The sequence below is a fragment of the Crocuta crocuta genome, unplaced genomic scaffold (genome assembly GCF_008692635.1).
Source record: "Crocuta crocuta isolate KB4526 unplaced genomic scaffold, BGI_CrCroc_1.0 scaffold168, whole genome shotgun sequence".
In the NCBI taxonomy this organism is placed as follows: Eukaryota; Metazoa; Chordata; class Mammalia; order Carnivora; family Hyaenidae; genus Crocuta; species Crocuta crocuta.
Window position 1 is genome coordinate 5313401 of NW_027532591.1, and position 19089 is coordinate 5332489.

Here is a 19089-nt window from a genome sequence, read left to right on the forward strand (position 1 = left end):
TCCAGAAGATTGGGAGGCTCCATCACAGAACTGACAGTCTTAGGCTTTAGAATTAGACAAACTTGGGTTGTGGTCCTGCCTTGCCACTCACAGATTGTGGTCTTGAAAAAATTATTTAACTTTTCTGAGCCTTGGTTTTCTGATCTCTAAATGGGAATCATAAATGGTACCTATTTCATAAGGTTGATGAAAAGATTAAGAGAATTGTCTTTTAATTATCCTGTAAAGCACATGCTCCAGTGTATGGTTACATAGCCTTGAAAGTCCTGTCCATATTCAATCACTACCTCCCCTTCCTCTCATCCCAGTCTTTCTTGAACCCAGTCCAGTCAGCTTATATCCTCATTGCTATTCTAAAACTGTTCTTGTCAAGGTCACTAGTGACCACCATATTGCTAAATTCAGTGGTTCTCAGCCTTCATGATATTACATGATATTACTTTCCTCTTATCCACTGCCTGTTCCTTCTGGGCCTCTCTTCCTGTTTTATCATCTCCAAATTTCTAAACGTTGGAGTGCTCCAAGGCTCAGTTCTGTCTCCATTCACCTCCCGGGGATCTCCTCTAGTCTCATGCTTTTAAAACCATCCCTACACTGATGACTCCCAGATATCTTCAGCAGGGACTCAGCCACTGAACTCCAAGGTATATATCCAACTTCTTAATTGACAAGTTTACTTGGATACTTGGTAGGTATCCCGAAGCTAACATGTATAAAACTGAACTCCTGACACCTGAATGGCTCAGTTAGTTAAGCATGTGACTTCATCTCAGGTCATGATCTCATAGTTTGTGGGTTCAAGCCCTGCGTCAGACTCTGTGCTGACAGCTCAGAGCCTGGAGCCTGCTTCAGATTCTGTGTCTCCCTCTCGTGCTCTGTCTCTCTCTCTCAAAAATAAACATTTTAAAGAATTTTTTAAAAAAGCTGAACTCCTGATTTCCTCCCACTCCCCTTTAATTATGTATTCCTCTCACCATCAACCCCATTTCCATAAATTTCTTCTCTGTCCTACCAGTTCTTCGGTTCAAAAACCTTGAAGTCATCGTTGGCTCCTCTTTTTCTCACACTCCACTGTCATCCATCAGCAAATTCTTGGTCTAAGCCTCCATCATTGTTTTGCCTGGTCTCCCTGTTTCTAACTTTATTTCTCCTGCAGGGTCTTCTCCACATACCAGCTGGAGTGATCATTGTATTTATTATTTTTATTTTTATTACTATTTTAAATATTTATTTTTGGGAGTGAGACAGAGAGAACATGAGCAGGGAAGGGACAGAGAGAGAAAAGGGGAGAGAAAAATCCCGAGTAGGCCCTGTGCTATCAGCTGTCTGGTAGCTGATAGCACAGAGACTGACTCAGGGCTCAATCTCATGAACCATGAGTTCATGACCTGAGCCGAAATGAAGAGTTGGATGCTTGAATGACTAAGCCACCCAAGCACCCTGGAGTGATCCTTTTAAAACTGAAGTTAGATCATGTCCTTCGTCTGCTCAAAACCATCCAAAGGCTTTCAGCTCACTCAGTAAAAGCCAGAGTTCTTACACTGGCACCACATGATCTGGCCTTCATTTTCTCTATTTTATACACTCTCTCTCACTTTGCTCTAGTCACACAGGAGGGATACTCTTTGCCATTGTTGACATGTGGGTTTCCCAGTTCAGGGGATTTCCACTGTGTTCCCTCTGCCTGGATACATCTTCCCTTAGATATTCTCGTGGCTTGTTCCCTCATTTCCTTTGGATCCNTCTTGGTCTAAGCCTCCATCATTGTTTTGCCTGGTCTCCCTGTTTCTAACTTTATTTCTCCTGCAGGGTCTTCTCCACATACCAGCTGGAGTGATCATTGTATTTATTATTTTTATTTTTATTACTATTTTAAATATTTATTTTTGGGAGTGAGAGAGAGAACATGAGCAGGGAAGGGACAGAGAGAGAGAAGGGGAGAGAAAAATCCCGAGTAGGCCCTGTGCTATCAGCTGTCTGGTAGCTGATAGCACAGAGACTGACTCAGGGCTCAATCTCATGAACCATGAGTTCATGACCTGAGCCGAAATGAAGAGTTGGATGCTTGAATGACTAAGCCACCCAAGCACCCTGGAGTGATCCTTTTAAAACTGAAGTTAGATCATGTCCTTCGTCTGCTCAAAACCATCCAAAGGCTTTCAGCTCACTCAGTAAAAGCCAGAGTTCTTACACTGGCACCACATGATCTGGCCTTCATTTTCTCTATTTTATACACTCTCTCTCACTTTGCTCTAGTCACACAGGAGGGATACTCTTTGCCATTGTTGACATGTGGGTTTCCCAGTTCAGGGGATTTCCACTGTGTTCCCTCTGCCTGGATACATCTTCCCTTAGATATTCTCGTGGCTTGTTCCCTCATTTCCTTTGGATCCTTGCCCAGATGTCACCTTCTCAGTGAGCCCTTCCCTAACCATGCTTCATACCTGTTACCATTTCCTATTGCCCTTACCTGTCTTATTTTTCTTTATAATGCTTACTGCCATCTGATATGCCATATACTATTTTACTTATTTGCTTATTGTCCATCTCTCCCACTTGATTTGTAAGCTGCATGAAGACAGAGGTTTTTGACTATTAGGTTCACCGCTGCATCCTCATTGCCTGCAATAGCATATGACACATGGTTGATCTTTGATAAAGTAAATACAGTGAAACCTTGGATTGTGAATAACTTGGTCTGTGAGTGTTTTGTAAGACAAGCAAACACTTCTAATAAATTTTAACTTGATTAAGCAATGTCTTGCAATACAAACAGTATGTGACAGCAAATATCACATCACAACTGAGCCAGTGGTTCTTGAAATTCACTTTGATATACCAGTGCCTTTGATTAAAAGCATGTTTCCGGAATGAATTATATTCACAACCAAGGTTTTACTGTAATTTACGAATGAACAGCAGAATGAATGATTCATAGTATGTATTCAGCAGGTTACATTATTGTATGTTACATGTCTCTTGTTGGAAAGAGCCTGGCATATTTAAGAAATCTGATAGATGAGGACCACCTTTTTGGAGAGCTTCAAATACCATGCTATGAACTTTGAAAGTGATTTGATATATAATCAATCCAATTAAAGCTCTTTAAGTAAGAAAGTGAAAGTTAGGGCTGTGCTTTAGAGGATGAAGCTGGTGCATTAGATGTGATAAATTCCACAGGGAGAAATCAGAGGTAGAGAGAGCAATTGGGAGGATGGATGTTGCCACCATCTGAGCAAAAAGGAGAGCCTGAGTGTTGGCAGTGAGAAAAAAAGATGTTACATTGTAGTTGCCAGGGATACTTGGGGTGAAGTTGGTGGGACCTGGAAGCTGCATAGGAGAAGGAAGTCTATCAAAGATGGGAGAGTTTCACTACTAATACATTATTGAGGAAGGTCCTGGAGGAGTAGATGACATCAGGGGCACAGGAAGAAGGAAAGTTAGCTTTAGCAAGCCACAAGGAGGGGATGGACACTTCTTTCTCTGAGAGGATAAATATTCAGGGGACATTTTGAGGTAGAAAGGAGGTTGGCAGAGCTCTTGGAATAGAATTTGGATCTTGTAGACAGGAGAAAATGTTAAGAGTAGTGCTGTTGAATAAGGAATCAATAGAGACTCACAATGGCAGAACTGAGGCACTAGTAAGAGCATCTTGTGCGGGCAGCATGTTGGTGTTGTGGAAAGTTTCTGAATTATATAGAGTCCCTTTTTTACCTCAAAATGAGTAGGCAGAAAAATAACTATATGTTTGGATTCTATGAGCTGCCACTCTGATGTGGTATAGGAAGAAAAAGTAAATGCTTCATCTAGATTTAAGCTTTTAGAAATAAAAAGGACTTTTGGAAAATAGCTATTTCAGGATTATATTTTTATCTGCCCAGGCAGGTGATAAGGTAATATTAAAAACATTTCTCCTCTATTTTGTTATCATTGTTTGTCATGAAAGATAATATGCTTATGGAAAACTATTGCATAATTTCAAAAAACCTTACTAGCTGCATACTCTGGTGGTGAGCTCTCCCCATCTTAGGTCCCCATCCCAGACCTGAAGGGATTTTACCTGGGGCAAGGTAGTTTCTGCGGAAACTGACACTTGTTGGCAGCTAGGAGTGGCGTTGAAATATGGACCTACCCAGTAAAAGCCACCACTGGAAATTGCCAGCTCCTATTACATCAGCCAACAAGTGCCCATTTGTTAGAGATCAGCTATGTTAAAGCATTAATAACCTGTCCTAGTTTGAACTAGCATCTTAAAAGAGAATTGCAATTTTTTTTTTTTGGCATGTACAATGTTGAGAGTTTTACTTACTGTTGACAAAATAAGATTTCCTTAAATGTATTTCATTTGCTTATATTCTAAGAGTTTGGTTGGTAGTGATTATACAGATGACTGTACTGAGGACTTTTAGATTTTATGCATTTTCCGTAATCTTTTCTTCCTGCCTATATGCCTTTGTCTATGAATTCTGCCGCTCCCTTCTCTCCTTTGAAACAACTCACATAGCATATCTCTAGGAAGCCAACTCAAATTAATCTAACCTGACACATTATCTTTCATTCCTTTATTCTGCTCTCTCAGCATCTACTTGAGTCCTCAACCCTGCCCCTTTGTGGGGCATATGATATAGAAGACCTCAGAGTCTTGCATCCCCAAGGCATAGTAGAAAGAGCACAGCCTTTGGAGACACCCAAACTGGGTTCAAATCACAGCTCTGTCACTTACTGGACATGTACCTTCCCTGAGCCCAGTTGTCTCATCTAGAAAATGATGAGAATAATTTTTATCCATAGAGCTGTTGTGGGGATTAAAGTCCACCAATCTCAATTTGCTAGCTTTTTTTCTCCCTGTTTTTTGATCATATGAATCTGCATGGGAACTGGATTTTCTAGACTTTAAATCCCTTCATTTTCAAAGGTCAAACTTTTTTTTTCCAGTAATAAGAAAATTTTGTCAGAAGCAAAGATGGAATAGCAATTGAATCTCAATCTTTTTAGGGGCTATCCCTGAGTTCTAACACATATATAATAAAACCTTTTAACTTTCAATCTTGTTTTAACTATTTAATAATATGGACATGCTGTACTTTAATAATTTACTACTATCTTAGTCCATTTGGGCTGCTGTAACAAAATACCACAGAGTGAGTAGCTTATAAACGATGGAGATTTATTTCTCAGTCTAGAGCCTGGAAGTCCAAGGTCAACATGTCAGCCTTGGTCCAGGCCCTCTTGCTGGTTTATAGGTGGTAATTTCTTGCTGTGGGTTCACATGGTAGAAGGGGCTGGGGCCCTTTTTGGAGAATCTTTAAAAAAAACTTTTTTTAAGTATTTTATTTTGAGAGAGAGAGAGATTGAGAGCACATGCATGAGCAGGGGAAAGGCTGGGGGAGTGGGGGAGGGGAAGAATCCCAAGCAGGCTCTGCAGTGTCAGCCCCTGGAGACTTTTATAAGGCATTAATCCCATTCATTAGGGTCCACCTCCTGACCTGCGCACCTGCTAATATCATCACATAGGTCATTAGAATTTTTGCATGGGAGTTTTGCAAGAATTCAGAGCATACATCCTCTAATCTCTTAAAGCACAGATTATCTTATTAGCTATTGGGCCATGATTTGATCATCTTTTGAACTCTACATAATCTCCTTATTATTCAGCAAGTATTTATTGATTACCCTTTATATGTCAAGCACTCTTCAAGGACCTGGGGATATAGCAGTGAACAAAACTGACATGGGCTCTATCCCTGTGAAGTTTTTATTGTAGTGGATAAATACTGACAGAAAACACGTATACAAATAAGTAAGGTAGTTTCAGATAAGTGCAATAAAGAAAAATAAAACAATATTAAGCTAGAAAATGACTTTTGGTTTCAGGGAGAGGCCAACTTTGAGGAAGAGCCAGCTATTAGAGGATTATTGTTATATTAATTGTCTAAAAGACAGTGCTAACAAATATTTTTCTGAGTGAATTTTTCTTTTGCATTTGAAAATTATTATTTGTCCAAGGAAGACATGGCTGATTTAGCAATGAGATATTAGATTCTTTGTTGTACAGTCTTTTTATTCATTGTACTTTGATACTAAAATTAATATTTTTTAAACCTCCTATTATAAGTCATATGCACTTAGTATAAACAAAAATTAGAAGAGTCAGAGAAACAAAATGCAAGTTACTCTTCCTGGAATCCCACCATCTATGTCAGGGTTTGACAAATGATGTGGGCCAAATCCAGCCCACTACCTGTTTTTTTGTTTGTTTTGTGTAAAATTTGTATTGAAGTCTTGTAATAAAAGGCATAAATCTGAAGTGTCTAGCTTGATAAATGTTTACTGATGAATATATATCTCCCCGATCAAGCTGCAGAATGTTGCCAGCATTCTAGAAGTCTCTCTCATGCTCCCTGTGATCACTGTCCTCTCCTACAAGAAACCACTATTCCAAATTCTATCACCATAGACTGATTGTATTTATTTTGGAAATGTATTTACATGGACTCATATAATATTTGTTTTTTCGGTCTGGCTTCTTTTGCTCAGCATCATAGATTCTTTAATTTGTTGTATGTAGCAGTAGTTAGTTTGTACTGTGTGAATGCTCCAGAATGTATTCATTCATTCTATGGTTGATATATCTTTTCAGTGTTTCCATTCTAGGGCCTTATGAATAAAGCTGTTATGAACATTTTCATATGGGTCTTTTAGTGGATATATGTACTCATTTTCACTTGGCATATAACCAGAACTAGGTCATAAAGTACAATATAGCCAGTTTTGGGGCGCCTGGGTGGCTCAGTCGGTTAAGCCTCCAACTTCGGCTCAGGTCATGGTCTCATGGTTTGTGGGTTTGAGCCCTGTGTCAGGCTCTCTGCTGACTGCCAGCTCAGAGCCTGGAGCCTGTTTCAGATTCTGTGTCTCCCTCTCTCTCTGACCTTCCCCTGCTCACACTGTCTCTCTCTCTCTCTCTCAGAAATAAATAAAACATTAAAAAAAATAATAGCCAGTTTTGTGTGTGTGTGTGTGTGGTTATGCTATTTTACATTACCTTCCACATTACATGAGAGTTTCATTTGCTCCACGTTTTTGACAGTACTGGTTACTGTCAGGGTTTTGTTTGTTTTGTTTTCGTTGGTCATTTTTTTTCAGTTGGGGTCATTGAGCTATAATTTAATAAAATCCATCCTTTTGAGGTATAATTCTATCATTTTAGGCAAATGCATATATTTGTGTAACTATCACCAAAAGTCAAATGATAGAATGTTTCCATCACCCCAAAAAGTGTTCTCATATCCCTTTGTAGTCAATCCCCTTCTCCCACCCTCAGGCCCTGGCAACCACTACTCTGATCTCTGGCCCTGTAGCTTTACGTTTTCCAGAATGTCATAAATGGAATCATACAGTATGTAGCTTTTTGTTCTGTTTCAAGGTTTTATTTGTTTGTTTGTAGAGAGAGTGGGAGTGGGGGACAAGGGCAGAACACAGAGTCCGATGCAGGGCTTGATCCCATGACCCTAGAATCATGACCTGAGCTAAAATCAAGAATTGGATGTTCAACCAACTGAGCCACCAGGCACCCTTTCAGATCACATTTTTTTTTTTTTTAATTTTATTTTTTTTTATTTATTTCTAGGANTAAGCCACCCAGGCGCCCCTCAGATCTCATTTTTAAGTAATCTCTACACCCAAAGTGGGGCTTGAACTTACAACTTTGCGATCAGGAGTCACACACGCTACTGACTGAGCCAGCCTGGTGCTCCAGTATATAGTTTTTTGAGCCTGCTTCTTTCACCAAGATTCATTCATGTTTTTGCATGTTTTGCATGTAACATCAGTAGTTTGTTCCCTTTTTTTTTTTTTCTCCCCAAAGGTCAAATAATTACTGTTTTATATTGGAACAGTACATTTCATATTAACCAATAGATCAAAATGCAGTTTAACTTAAACAGAAAATAATGGCATCTCTGAGATGCCTTATTTCTAAATCAGACAAATAAACAAATTCTGTTCTCTTCCGTCCCCCAATGCAAGCCCACAAGCTTTGCCCAAAGCCTTGCGTTTTCCATGCCATATGGCATCCAGCATCTTGGACTTGTGAGGCGCTTGAATGTAGCAATGAAAACACTTGAGAGTCCTATCAAATGGCATTCAAAAGGGACCTCAAAGTGCAGATAAATCTTTTCAAACTGAGCTGCTCTTTGAACACTATCACTGTGCTTAAATTCAGGCTTTAAAAATGCAAAAGGTAGGGGCTCCTGGGTGGCTCAGTTTGTTAAGCGTTGGACTCTTGATCTCAGCTCAGGTCTTGATTTCAACTCAGGTCTTAATCTGGGGAGGGTTGTAAGTTCAAGCCCTGCATTAGGCTCTGCACTGAGCACAAAGCCTACTTTAAAAAAAAAAAAATGCAGAAGGCATGTAAGTTGTATTCCAGTGCAGATCTTTAGCTGGTCATTGGAAAACATTCCAACAATAAAAAAATCTTTTGTGTCACTTGCCTCTCCCCACACCCAAAGCTGGAAATGAAGGATAAAACAGAACGAAACAAAATCAGAGAATTACAGATGACTTTGGAATCATTTAGGAATCCACTACTTCTGATTTAAAAATTATATAAAAAATTTAATGTTTATTTTTGAGAGAGAGAGAGAGAGAGAGAGGCAGACAGAGCATGANGAGCCTGACATGGGGTTCAAACCCATGAACTACAAGACCTCAGCCCAAGCCGGATGCTTAACCCACTGAGCCACCCAGGCGCCCCTTGATTAAAATTTTTAAAAATATATTAGGGAATCATTAAAATGAGAAAACACAGAAGTAATCTTGCTTTGTCTGCTCTTCATGTATAGAATGAGCTTCCGTGTAGAGAGCCTTTGAACTTCCGAATTGTATGGAAGGTGGTGTGAAAGGTGGAGGCGCTAGAGGCATTGCAAGGCTTTGGGAGAGAGGGGTTGTTTCTTTTTGTTGTTGAGAAGTTTATCCATTCACTAGTTGATGCACATTTGGTTTTTCCCCCAGTTTTGGCCATTGGAATAAAGCCACTATGCACATTCACATAGAGTTTTTGTGTGAACATATGTTTTCATTTCTTTTGGGTAAACATCTAAAAGTGGGATTGTAAGTCATATGGCAATGTATGTTTAGTCTTCTGAGAAACTTCCAGACTGTTTTTTTTAAAGTGGATATACCATTTTACTGTCCCTCCAGCACTGTATTGACCTTTTAATTGCTCCTCATTGTAATCAGCATTGGGTATTGTCATTTTTTTTTCCTTTTTGGCCATTCATTCTTATAAGTATGTAGTAGTATCTCACCCGTCCTTTTAATTCACATTTCCCTGATGGGTAATGAAGTTGAATATAGTTTCATATGCTATTTTGGCCATTTAGAGATCTTTTGTACAGTGTCTGTTTATTATTTGCCTATTTTGGTATTGGATTATCTAAACTTTTCTGATTGAATGATAGGAATTTTTTATATATTCTGGATACAAGTTTTGTGTCAGATCTGTGAATTGCAAATATCTTCTCCCGCTCTGTCTGCTACCTGTTTTGGAAATAGTTTTATTGGCACACAGCCACACTCTTTTGTTTATGTATTATCAATGGTAGCTTTGTGCTACAGAGGCAGAGTTGCAGAGTTGCGATAGAGACCTACTGGCTTTAGGCAGAGTCTAAAATACTTAGTGTCTGATCTTTTACAGAAAAAGTTTGATAACCCCTGATATAGATAACTATACTCAATTTTTTATTACTGTATCTCAAATTACCACAAACTTAGTGGCTTAAAACAACACACACGTTTATTACATCATTGTTTCCATGGGTGAGTTGGCTGAGGACAGCTTAGTTGGGTCCTCTGCATAGGGTCTTACAGGCTGCAGTAAAGGTGTTGGCTAGGGCTGGGTTCTTCTGGAGGCTTGACTGCAGAAGGGTCTGTGTCCAAGTTTACTCAGGTTGCTGGCAGAATTCATTTCCGTGCAGCTATGGAGAATGAGAACTTTAGTTTTTTACTGGCCTTGGGTCAGAGTCTGCCCTCAGCTCCTAAAGCCTAGCACCCTGCCACATGGCTCTTTGCTTATGTACTTCATAGCACAGCAGCTAGCTTATTTGAGGCCTGTAGGAGAGAGTAAGTCTGCTAGCAAGACAATCTTACATAACATAACCGAACTGCAGAAATGATATCCCATCTCCCTTGCCACATTCTATTGGGTAGAAGCAAGTCACAGGTCCTGCCTGCACTCAAAGGCATACAAAGGCATGAACACCAAGAGGGGTCACCTTACAGTCTGGGTGCAGACTATTATAATATAGCTATTATATAACTATATTTTATTTAATATAGTTAATAACTATATTATTATATAATATATATTATATAACTATTATTAATATATTTGTGTCTATGTTTATGGATTTTTTCCTATACATGTGTGATTGAATGTCCTTTTTTGTTTTTGTTTTTTTTAAGTTTATGTATGTACTTTGAGAGAGAGTGAGCAGGGAGGGGCAGAGAGAGGGAGAGACAGAATTCTAAGCAGGCTCTGTGCTGTCAGTGCAGATCCCAACTTGGGGCTTGAACCCAGGAACTGTGAGATCATGACCTGAGGCAAGACCAAGGGTTGGACCCCTAGCTGACTGAGTCACCCAAGCACCCTGAATATCTGTTTTGAAGCAAAAACCAGACCATGCTCATAATTTTGTAACTGGCTTGTATAACAGTATCATGAACAATATAACATGAGCATTTTTTCAGGTCAATAAATGTAGATCCACATCATCTAATGACTGCATTGTATCTCATTATATGAATATGATCATCAAGTCCCTCTTGTAAAATTTTTAAAAAAGTTTTTAAAAACATTTATTTATTTTTGAGAGACAGAGAGACAGAGCATGAGCAGGAGAGGGCACAGAGAGAGCAAGACACAGAATCCGAAGCAGGCTTCAGGCTCCGAGCTGTCAGCCCAGATCCCGACATGGGGCTTGAACTCACAATTCGCGAGATCATGACCTGAGCTGAAGTGGGCCGCTTAACTGATTGAGCCACCAAGGCGCCCCACCCTCTTGCAAGATATTGAGGTTGCTTGTAATTTATGCCACCTTTTACCAGGCTGCCATATTAGAGAACATGAGTACGTTTTTCCCCACACTCCTCCAGTACTGGATGTGATCTATTGCTGTCAGTGGGTTTTGACTAAAATGTACACATGAAACTGAATACTCTCCCTTTTTCTCCTTTCTTTTCCTACATAATCTGTTTTAGATAAGAAGGCTGACTGCACAATTACAATGGCTGACTCTGACTTACTGGCGTTAATGACTGGTAAAATGAATCCTCAGTCCGTAAGTATGATGCAGCTTATTTCTGCCTGGTAGATGGGTCTTTTAGCCCATTCCATTTCATCTCCCACCTCAGCCCCATACCATAGAGTGCAAAGTGGTCAAACCCACAAAACTCAGTGTTCCCTGAAATGTTCACTTAACAAATGACAAACATTTGTGCAGCAGGCTATGTGCCAGGCACTGTCTTGTGTGCTGGAAATACCCAGATGAATAAGAAAGAGTTCTCATGCATAGGGCATCCACAATTTGGTAGGAGACAGACCTGCAAAAGAGTTAAGTATATACAAGTATCCATGGTGCCATGCCTATAGCTTGTGGACAGGGGAATGTGGTGGGTGGAGCAGCCATGTCTTCCTGGACCAGCACAGAAAGTCTCACAGCAGAGGAAGCAACACTTGAGCTGAATCTTAAGAGGGACCAGAAGTCAACCGTGCACAGATGGAGAGTAGGAACAATCCAGGGGGAAGGAGCAATGTGAACAAAGGCATGGCCTCGTACATTTCGCACCTTTCTTTGCCCTGTACTCTCTTAATCTGAACTACCTTTCCTGACAAACTCCTTCCCTTTCCAAATTAGCCCAGATGTTATTCCCTGAGACCTCCATACAAGTTGTTGGGGAACTATGGCCAGTCCCTCTTCCTGGCCATCTACTAGAAGCAAGCTTAGCACTTGTCACATTATATGAGTCATGATGTGCCTATTTCTTCTCCGTTAGATTGTGAGCGACTCAAAGGAAAAAACCACCTCTTATTCAACTTCATGTCTCCAGAACTTAGTACAATGCCTGACATTTTTAGATTTTCACTAAACAATTGCTGGATTAAACTGTTTTTGTCTAAAATGTATTTATGCCTTGTATAGATTTTCCTGGTTCACAAATTGGCAAGGGTCTTCTCATACTCACTAAAGAGACTTGAAACACTAAGCTTTCACTAGCCAGAGGTAACAAAAAGAAACTGATGCTTCTTTCCATTGTATATGTATTTTGTTGTTGTTGCCTCAGCCTGCTTTGTTTTAGGTCTTATTCCTGCACCCCCCTGGTAATTCAAAAGATTGGATAAAGCAACTAAATCTGACTCACACTAGTATTCCTTTTTAAAATGCTTTCTGTAAGCAACTAAGCCTATTTCAGTTGATGCTTTGACAAGTGAGACTTGCATCTGTGATGATGTTTCAGCTGATTACACACCATTGGCACTGACATCTCCACCCACAGAACCCACTCCAGAAATCTGGACAAAACAGAGGCCACCAATATAGGAGCTGGCTGTCTTCATCTTTCCCTCCTGCTGTTCCTCGTTCCACTGTGCACTCACTCCATGCACTTCCTTGGCAGGGTGGTCAGACTTCACACATCAGCTGCCTCCATTCTCAGTTTATCTGTTTACCATCCATTTGGGGGAGCAAAGTATCATTCAGCTTTTTTCTTTTTTTTCAACACCTGTTAGCATCCAAAGGAATTAAAGATAAAAATGGCAGATATTTCTATTAATATGCTAATGGCCTTCCCTTATGCTTAGAGAATTTGACTTTAAACCATTAAATGCATTGGAAATAATAATTTCAGTGTTTGGCTACAGTTGAAACAAAGCAGTGTGCTCCAGTACACATGAAGAACACCTAGGGGCCAGATTAAAGTGATCCTTATGTTTGGACTCCCTAAATGGTGAAAATTCATGTTTTCTCTATAATACTTAGTAAATAAAAAGTCATTTTCTCTTTTAAAAAACGAAAGATGGTGACTTTCTCTGTTAGATATTACTGGTCCATGTTTTTTAAGGACATATGTTAAATATATTGTGTTCTGAGACACCTGACCTTTAAAGTCATCAGACAGAAGGCTGTGTGCCATATAGAAAGGAAATATTTAGTTTGTCCAGACAGAGTAGGGGGAAAAAAAAGGAATTAGTCACCCTTACCAGAAGGTGTAGAAAAAGCACAGCTCTGTACATTCTCAAGGATAAGGCAGAAGAGCTCCTAACTTCTTAATGTACTTGCTTAGAAAGCTAAGACTACCAGAAACTTTTTTCATCTAGCCCTTCCTTATTTTAATAATTGAGTTAAAAGAGATCATAGCAGGAAAATCATGCTGTGTTCCCAATTTTGCTATTATTTCTTTTAAGTTTTCCTGGGATTTTAATACATGATAAATTTAGCAAACATCAAGTGATCTAATCTGAGGCAGTTATTAAATGGAACAAATTGTGACTCTGGGTCAGCACTTCGGTTGGTTTGATTCTTCTTCTTGAGCCAAAGACTAACACCAGCACCTCCGTCTCAACAGGCTGCCTGGCCACCCTCTGTAGGGATAAATCCTTTATCATATAAACCAAAAAAGGAAAAAAAAATTGGTGACATTTCATCCACATTGTATTGAACCTCACGATATCTAAGTGTGTTATGCTTGTGCTTTTTCTCACAGCAGACAANAAGGTTTTAGTTTTAAGTAATCTCTGTACTCAGTGTGTAGGGCTCGAACTCATAACCCAGAGATCAGGAGTCACAGGCTACACCAACTGAGCCAGCAGGTGCCCTCAGTTCATACTTTTTTTTTTAATGTTTTATTTATTTCTGAGAGAGCGTGAGCAGGGGAGGGTCAGAGAGAGAGGGAGATACAGAATCTGAAATCGGCTCCAGGCTCTGAGCTAGCTGTCAGCACAGAGCCCAATGCAGGGCTCGAACCCACGAACCACGAGATCATGACCTGAGCCGAAGCCGGGCATTTAACCAACTGAGCCACCCAGGCACCCCCTCAGTTCATATTCTTGATCCATGTGTAATATTTTTAAACAAAATCCATCTAGTATGAATCCACTTTGCTTACTATTTGGAAAAGGTATCATCTGTGAGGAAGGCAGATAAATGTAGACTCAATTTCTAAGACAAGACATTTGGGAAAGATCTGCCATATGACTGCTCTTTGCAGAGCATGCCTCTTACAAAGCCTTCCTTTTGAGGAATCTGGTTCTTTTTTTTTTTTTTAAGTTCATTTTTATTTATTTTGAGAAAGAGATAGAGAGCGAGTGGGAGAGGGGCAGAGAGAGAGGGAGACAGAATCCCAAGCAGGCTTCACCCTGTCAGTGTGGAGCCTGACACAGGGCTCAAACCTGTGAACCACAAGATCATGACCTGAGCCAAAATCAAGAGTTGGAGGCTTAACCGACTGAGCCACCAGGTACCCTGAGGAATCTAGTTCTAAAGCTATTCTAGAAAGCCATGTTTCATATTTTGAAGAAAGCTTAAGAAACCTGGATAAATAAATGATCTCAGGGCTGGATCGTGTAGAAATATCAGCAATCTCAAAACAAAAAACACCAAGTAATAAGTTTTCTTTCTTTTCACTTACAGGCATTCTTTCAAGGCAAATTGAAAATCACTGGCAACATGGGGCTGGCTCTGAAGTTACAAAATCTTCAGCTTCAGCCAGGCAAAGCTAAGCTGTGAAGAACTCCCTTTGCCTATCTTTAAAAATTAAGATGAGATATATAAATATATATCCATATATTTCATTGTCAGAACTTAGATGGAAACCACACATTAGCAGATAATGGGAGATTTGATTTTAAATGGGTGTGACCAATCCTGTTTTTCCTGAACTCTGGCTGAATAGAGCCTGGTGGTAGACTACTGCTTGCTGAATTGCATACAACTGTGCATTACAAAGTTAATATGGTAATTATGGTTTGGGGTAAAATTTAGTTTCAGAATAAAATTAGGAACAGCAAGATCTAAAAACTATGTAAACAAAAGCTCTCATTTTACTTATAAAGTGTATTTAAAGAGCATTCTGCTGAAGATTGACTTTAAGTTTTCCTTGGGAGAACTAGGGAAGAAACCGAATACCAGTAGCTGGCCAATAATTAGTGTTGTGCACTTAATGTTAACCTGAACCTATTTTCCATTAATTGTTTTTAAAATCTGTACTGGGATGTTTTAAAAAACTTAAATTTTGTTTTCATGCTATCAAGATGGTATTTTCTTCCCAAATCAAAATAAATCTGATCAGAGTTAGGGGAAAAAATCTATAGGTGAACACAGGCCTATTTTTAAAATAAAAATATTTTTAGGATGAGTTTCCTTCTTGAAAAATCAGTGTATTAATCATAAAACGCTGTTGTTATAAATAATTGAACAAATAAAGTTTGCCTTGATATGCACAGTTTTCAAAGTATAATCTCCTATTAAATTTGTAAAGCTCTCAGTCCTTTGTTATAATTTTCCTTTTTCACATAAGTTTAGTTTAACTAATTAGCACATTTAATTTATCTTCCTAGTTTTTCTAATACTAATGTTATTTCTTATAACTCAGTAAGATATGGGGTAAAATAATGCTTTTGGAAGACGTTTAATAGAAAATTAAAATAGCTCTTCCTGATCTCCTTTGTTTTTATTGTGTATGTTCTTTTTGTTCAGGGGGAGTCTTCTCATTGACAGACAGTAAAAGAAACATTGGGGAATTGAGAATCTGTGTTATCTAGGTGTTCTCTGCTGGTTACTTTGATGTGATCACTAGGTCTTGATAGAGGAAGCAGTGTGTTGTAGTGGAAAGAGCACTGACTAGGAGCCAGGAGTCTTGTTTCTCCTAGGCAAATAAATAGCAGCCTGCTGGGCCTGTTCAAAAGACCCACTACTTAGGTGGTCTAAAAGACTTCAAGAAAAAGTTTCAATAGCATGTCTAATTTATCTGTAGTTTGGATTTGCTTTACCATTCTGCCTCACTTGTCCCAGATAGCAAAAGGTACCTGAAATAGGCTTTAGGATGAACCTTTAAAAAAAAACAAAAAACAAATAACACCAAACAAAAGAAAACTAGCTCTTGGGGTAGAAATAGATTCATATATAAGCAATTTACATATATAATAGATAATGATGAAATACTATTAGTAGCAGTTTAATTTCTAGGGAAGGGAGGAGAGCATCGTGGTTTGGAGGAAAGGTTAACAGGTCTGGGTTCAAACTGCTGCTGTTACTGGTTTTGCTGCTTGAGCAGGTTGAGTCTCAGATGCCTGATCTATAAAGTGAAGATATTAATATTGACCTCCTAGGATTATTAAGAATCTAGAGAGAGAACATATGTAAAACACCTAAATTAGTGTTAGGTACCTCAGTCACAGTAAATGTGAGTTCACTTACTGTTCCCACAACCACTGCCTCCTCTTGCCTCTGTGATAGGTGATACGAAGTGTCAGTTGTTTTCTTATGTCCCACTTTTGGAATCTTTTTTCATTTGTTCATTCATTTAACAAGTATTTATTGAGGGCCTACCAAACATATGGTAATATATCGAAGGTACAATGCTAGGCACTAGAGGTGATGGTGAGCTCTTCCCTTCATGGTGCTTACAGTCTAGAGGGAGAGACAGTTTACCAAAGAGATGGATAACTATTATAGACGGTGATGTGCCATGCAGGAAGTGGTCAGGGTGCTGGGATGCAGAATCGTAGTGGGGGACCTTCTTTGAGACAGTAGTTACAGGAGACATCTCTGAGCGGATGATATTTAAACTGAGATATAAAGGTGCGAAGAACAGTGCACGGAAGGGGGTCAATGTGAGTGGAATACAATGAGCTGGAAGGACAGGTCCAAGATGAGTTTGGACAGGTAGGTACATAGTAACCAACTGTATCGGAATTTGTTCATTATGGTAAGGCACTTGGATCTGTTGAAGATGTAGCTTTCCATCCATTTATTTCTCACTCATGCTACATATCCATTTTGCCATTATACCCTAAGTCTAGGACCCAGGCTAATGCAGCATCTATTATCTGGAGCATTGTGATTGTCAAGGCAGAGGAAGAGAAAAAGGTGAAATACACTTTGGCCCTTAAAGTTTCCACCCCAAAGTGATATCACTTTTTCTCTCATTTATTTGTCCAAAGAAAGTCACATGCCCCACCTAATTTCATAATCTTACTAGGTACCTGAAGGAGAGAATGAAGTTAGAATATTTATGAAAGAACTGATGACCATTACAGAACAGTTGTAAACAGGGGAATGAAAGGCCTTAAACAGTCACTGTAGTTGCTGTGTGGAGAATGTACCTCTTTACTGGGGAGAGAGGGCCGAAGAGTGGATATCCAGGTGCAAGAAGACCATGTCCTGGATTAGGGTGTTGGTGGCTGATGTGGATATGGAAAAGTAGGCAGAGGGAGAGCTGACAGAATTTGATGACTGGAGGTAGGGGCAAGAATGACTTCCAGGTGAATGGTGGGTCATGACTGGTATGACAAGGAGATAAGTGGATTTTAGGGAGAGTCACAGAAATAATCAGCTCTACTCTTGAACTTGCTAACTTTGAGATGCCTGAGAGATTTGCAAGTAGAGATAATCAGAGAGGCAGTTGGATTTATAAGACTGGAGCTTAGAGGTGAGGTCAGCTTAGAGATACACATTTGGAGGTCATGGGCATCTGGGTGGTATTTAAAGCTATAGGAATGGCTGATATCACCTAGAGAGGAAGGGAAAGGATGGAGTAAGCCTTGAGGAGCTTCAGGTTTAGAGTTCAGGTGGAGGAGGAGGATCTATCTGGCAAAGGGGATGAAGAAGAGGGGCTAGAGGTTAAGAGAAGCTTCTCTAGGAGAGAGTATATATGGTCATCTGTATGCTTTGCTCTGTAAGGTCAAGTAAGATGATGTTTGAAAGTGTTTTGGATTAAATTTGGCAACATGGAAGTCACTGGTGATCACTTACAAAATCAGTTTCAGTGGAGTAGTAGGGATAAAGGCTGGATTGGAATTGGTTTCATAAAGAGCTATGAAATAATAACAGAAAAGTTCCATTTGGTAGTGATATGCTCAGTTTCCAAGTGATTAATACAGAGCAAGCACATTAGCTAATACTTTTAGTTCTAAGTTAGGTCATCTTGCATAGCACACATTTTGCAACAACATCTTGCTATTCTCTGTGCCCACCCTCACCATTTTCTCTCTGCCTCCACCCCAATCCACTAGGCAAATTTCTTTTCATGCCTTAGCTTTCAGGAAGCTGTTTGCCCCAAGTAGAGGTAATCATTCCTTTGTAGTAATTTGTTTCTATTTCCCCTGAACAGAGACTGTATCTCATACATCCATTTTGATCCTGCAGCACAAAGTCTTGGCTTGCTGTCATTAAGTAAATGAATGAGATAAGTTGAATAACAATTTGAAAACAATTCATAGGGAGTTTCTGAGTATAGCAACCTTGTCACAGAAATGCATTCTCTCTTACAGTGACCTTCTGTTGCCCTGATGATGAAAGAGAACATTAAAAATTCTCCCTTAGCCTGACTTAACCTGCACTTTTTTGAAAATATTTGCAGCTTCTTAGAATAGTGTTTCAATTTAAGATTGAAGCAGCTCAAGTAATAAGAAATGTCAGTTTGTGGTTTTATTATATGTTTTTAAAAACAAATTGGCATAGTGGGTTCTTTGTGCATTAAAATCATTAACCCTGTTGCTGTACTTATCCAGATGAATTCAGATTTTCAGATTCCTACAAGCCTTGTTGAATATGTAGAGGAACAATAATGGAGAGCACAATTAGGAAGCTGAAGTGGAGGTAGGGGTGGTGTGGAGGAGTCACTGAAGTGAGATCAGAAGAACTTGGATCAGGTCCTGTCGGCCTCTGGGAAGGTAAGTTAGGGCAAGGCACTTAAACCTTACCAGTCTTTAGTTTCTTCCTCTGCAAAAGGGGGACACCGCTAATCTTTTTTAATAGTCTCATTGGACTGTAAACATCTTGAGGGTAGAAACTCTCAGTTATTCATCTCTGTGTC

General features: G+C 39.4%; 1 protein-coding gene across 1 annotated transcript in view; it reads left to right on the top strand.

Annotated features, from left to right (window-relative positions):
- SCP2 (sterol carrier protein 2) overlaps positions 1–15711 on the top strand; it is a 135895-nt gene extending 120184 nt beyond the window's left edge. Inside the window, exons 15-16 of the mRNA XM_077779776.1 lie at positions 11257–11336; positions 14685–15711. Of these exons, the coding sequence (XP_077635902.1) occupies positions 11257–11336; positions 14685–14780 (176 nt within the window). The 3' untranslated portion in view covers positions 14781–15711. The remainder of the gene's footprint in view (positions 1–11256; positions 11337–14684) is intronic.
- The last annotated feature ends 3378 nt before the right edge of the window (positions 15712–19089 follow it).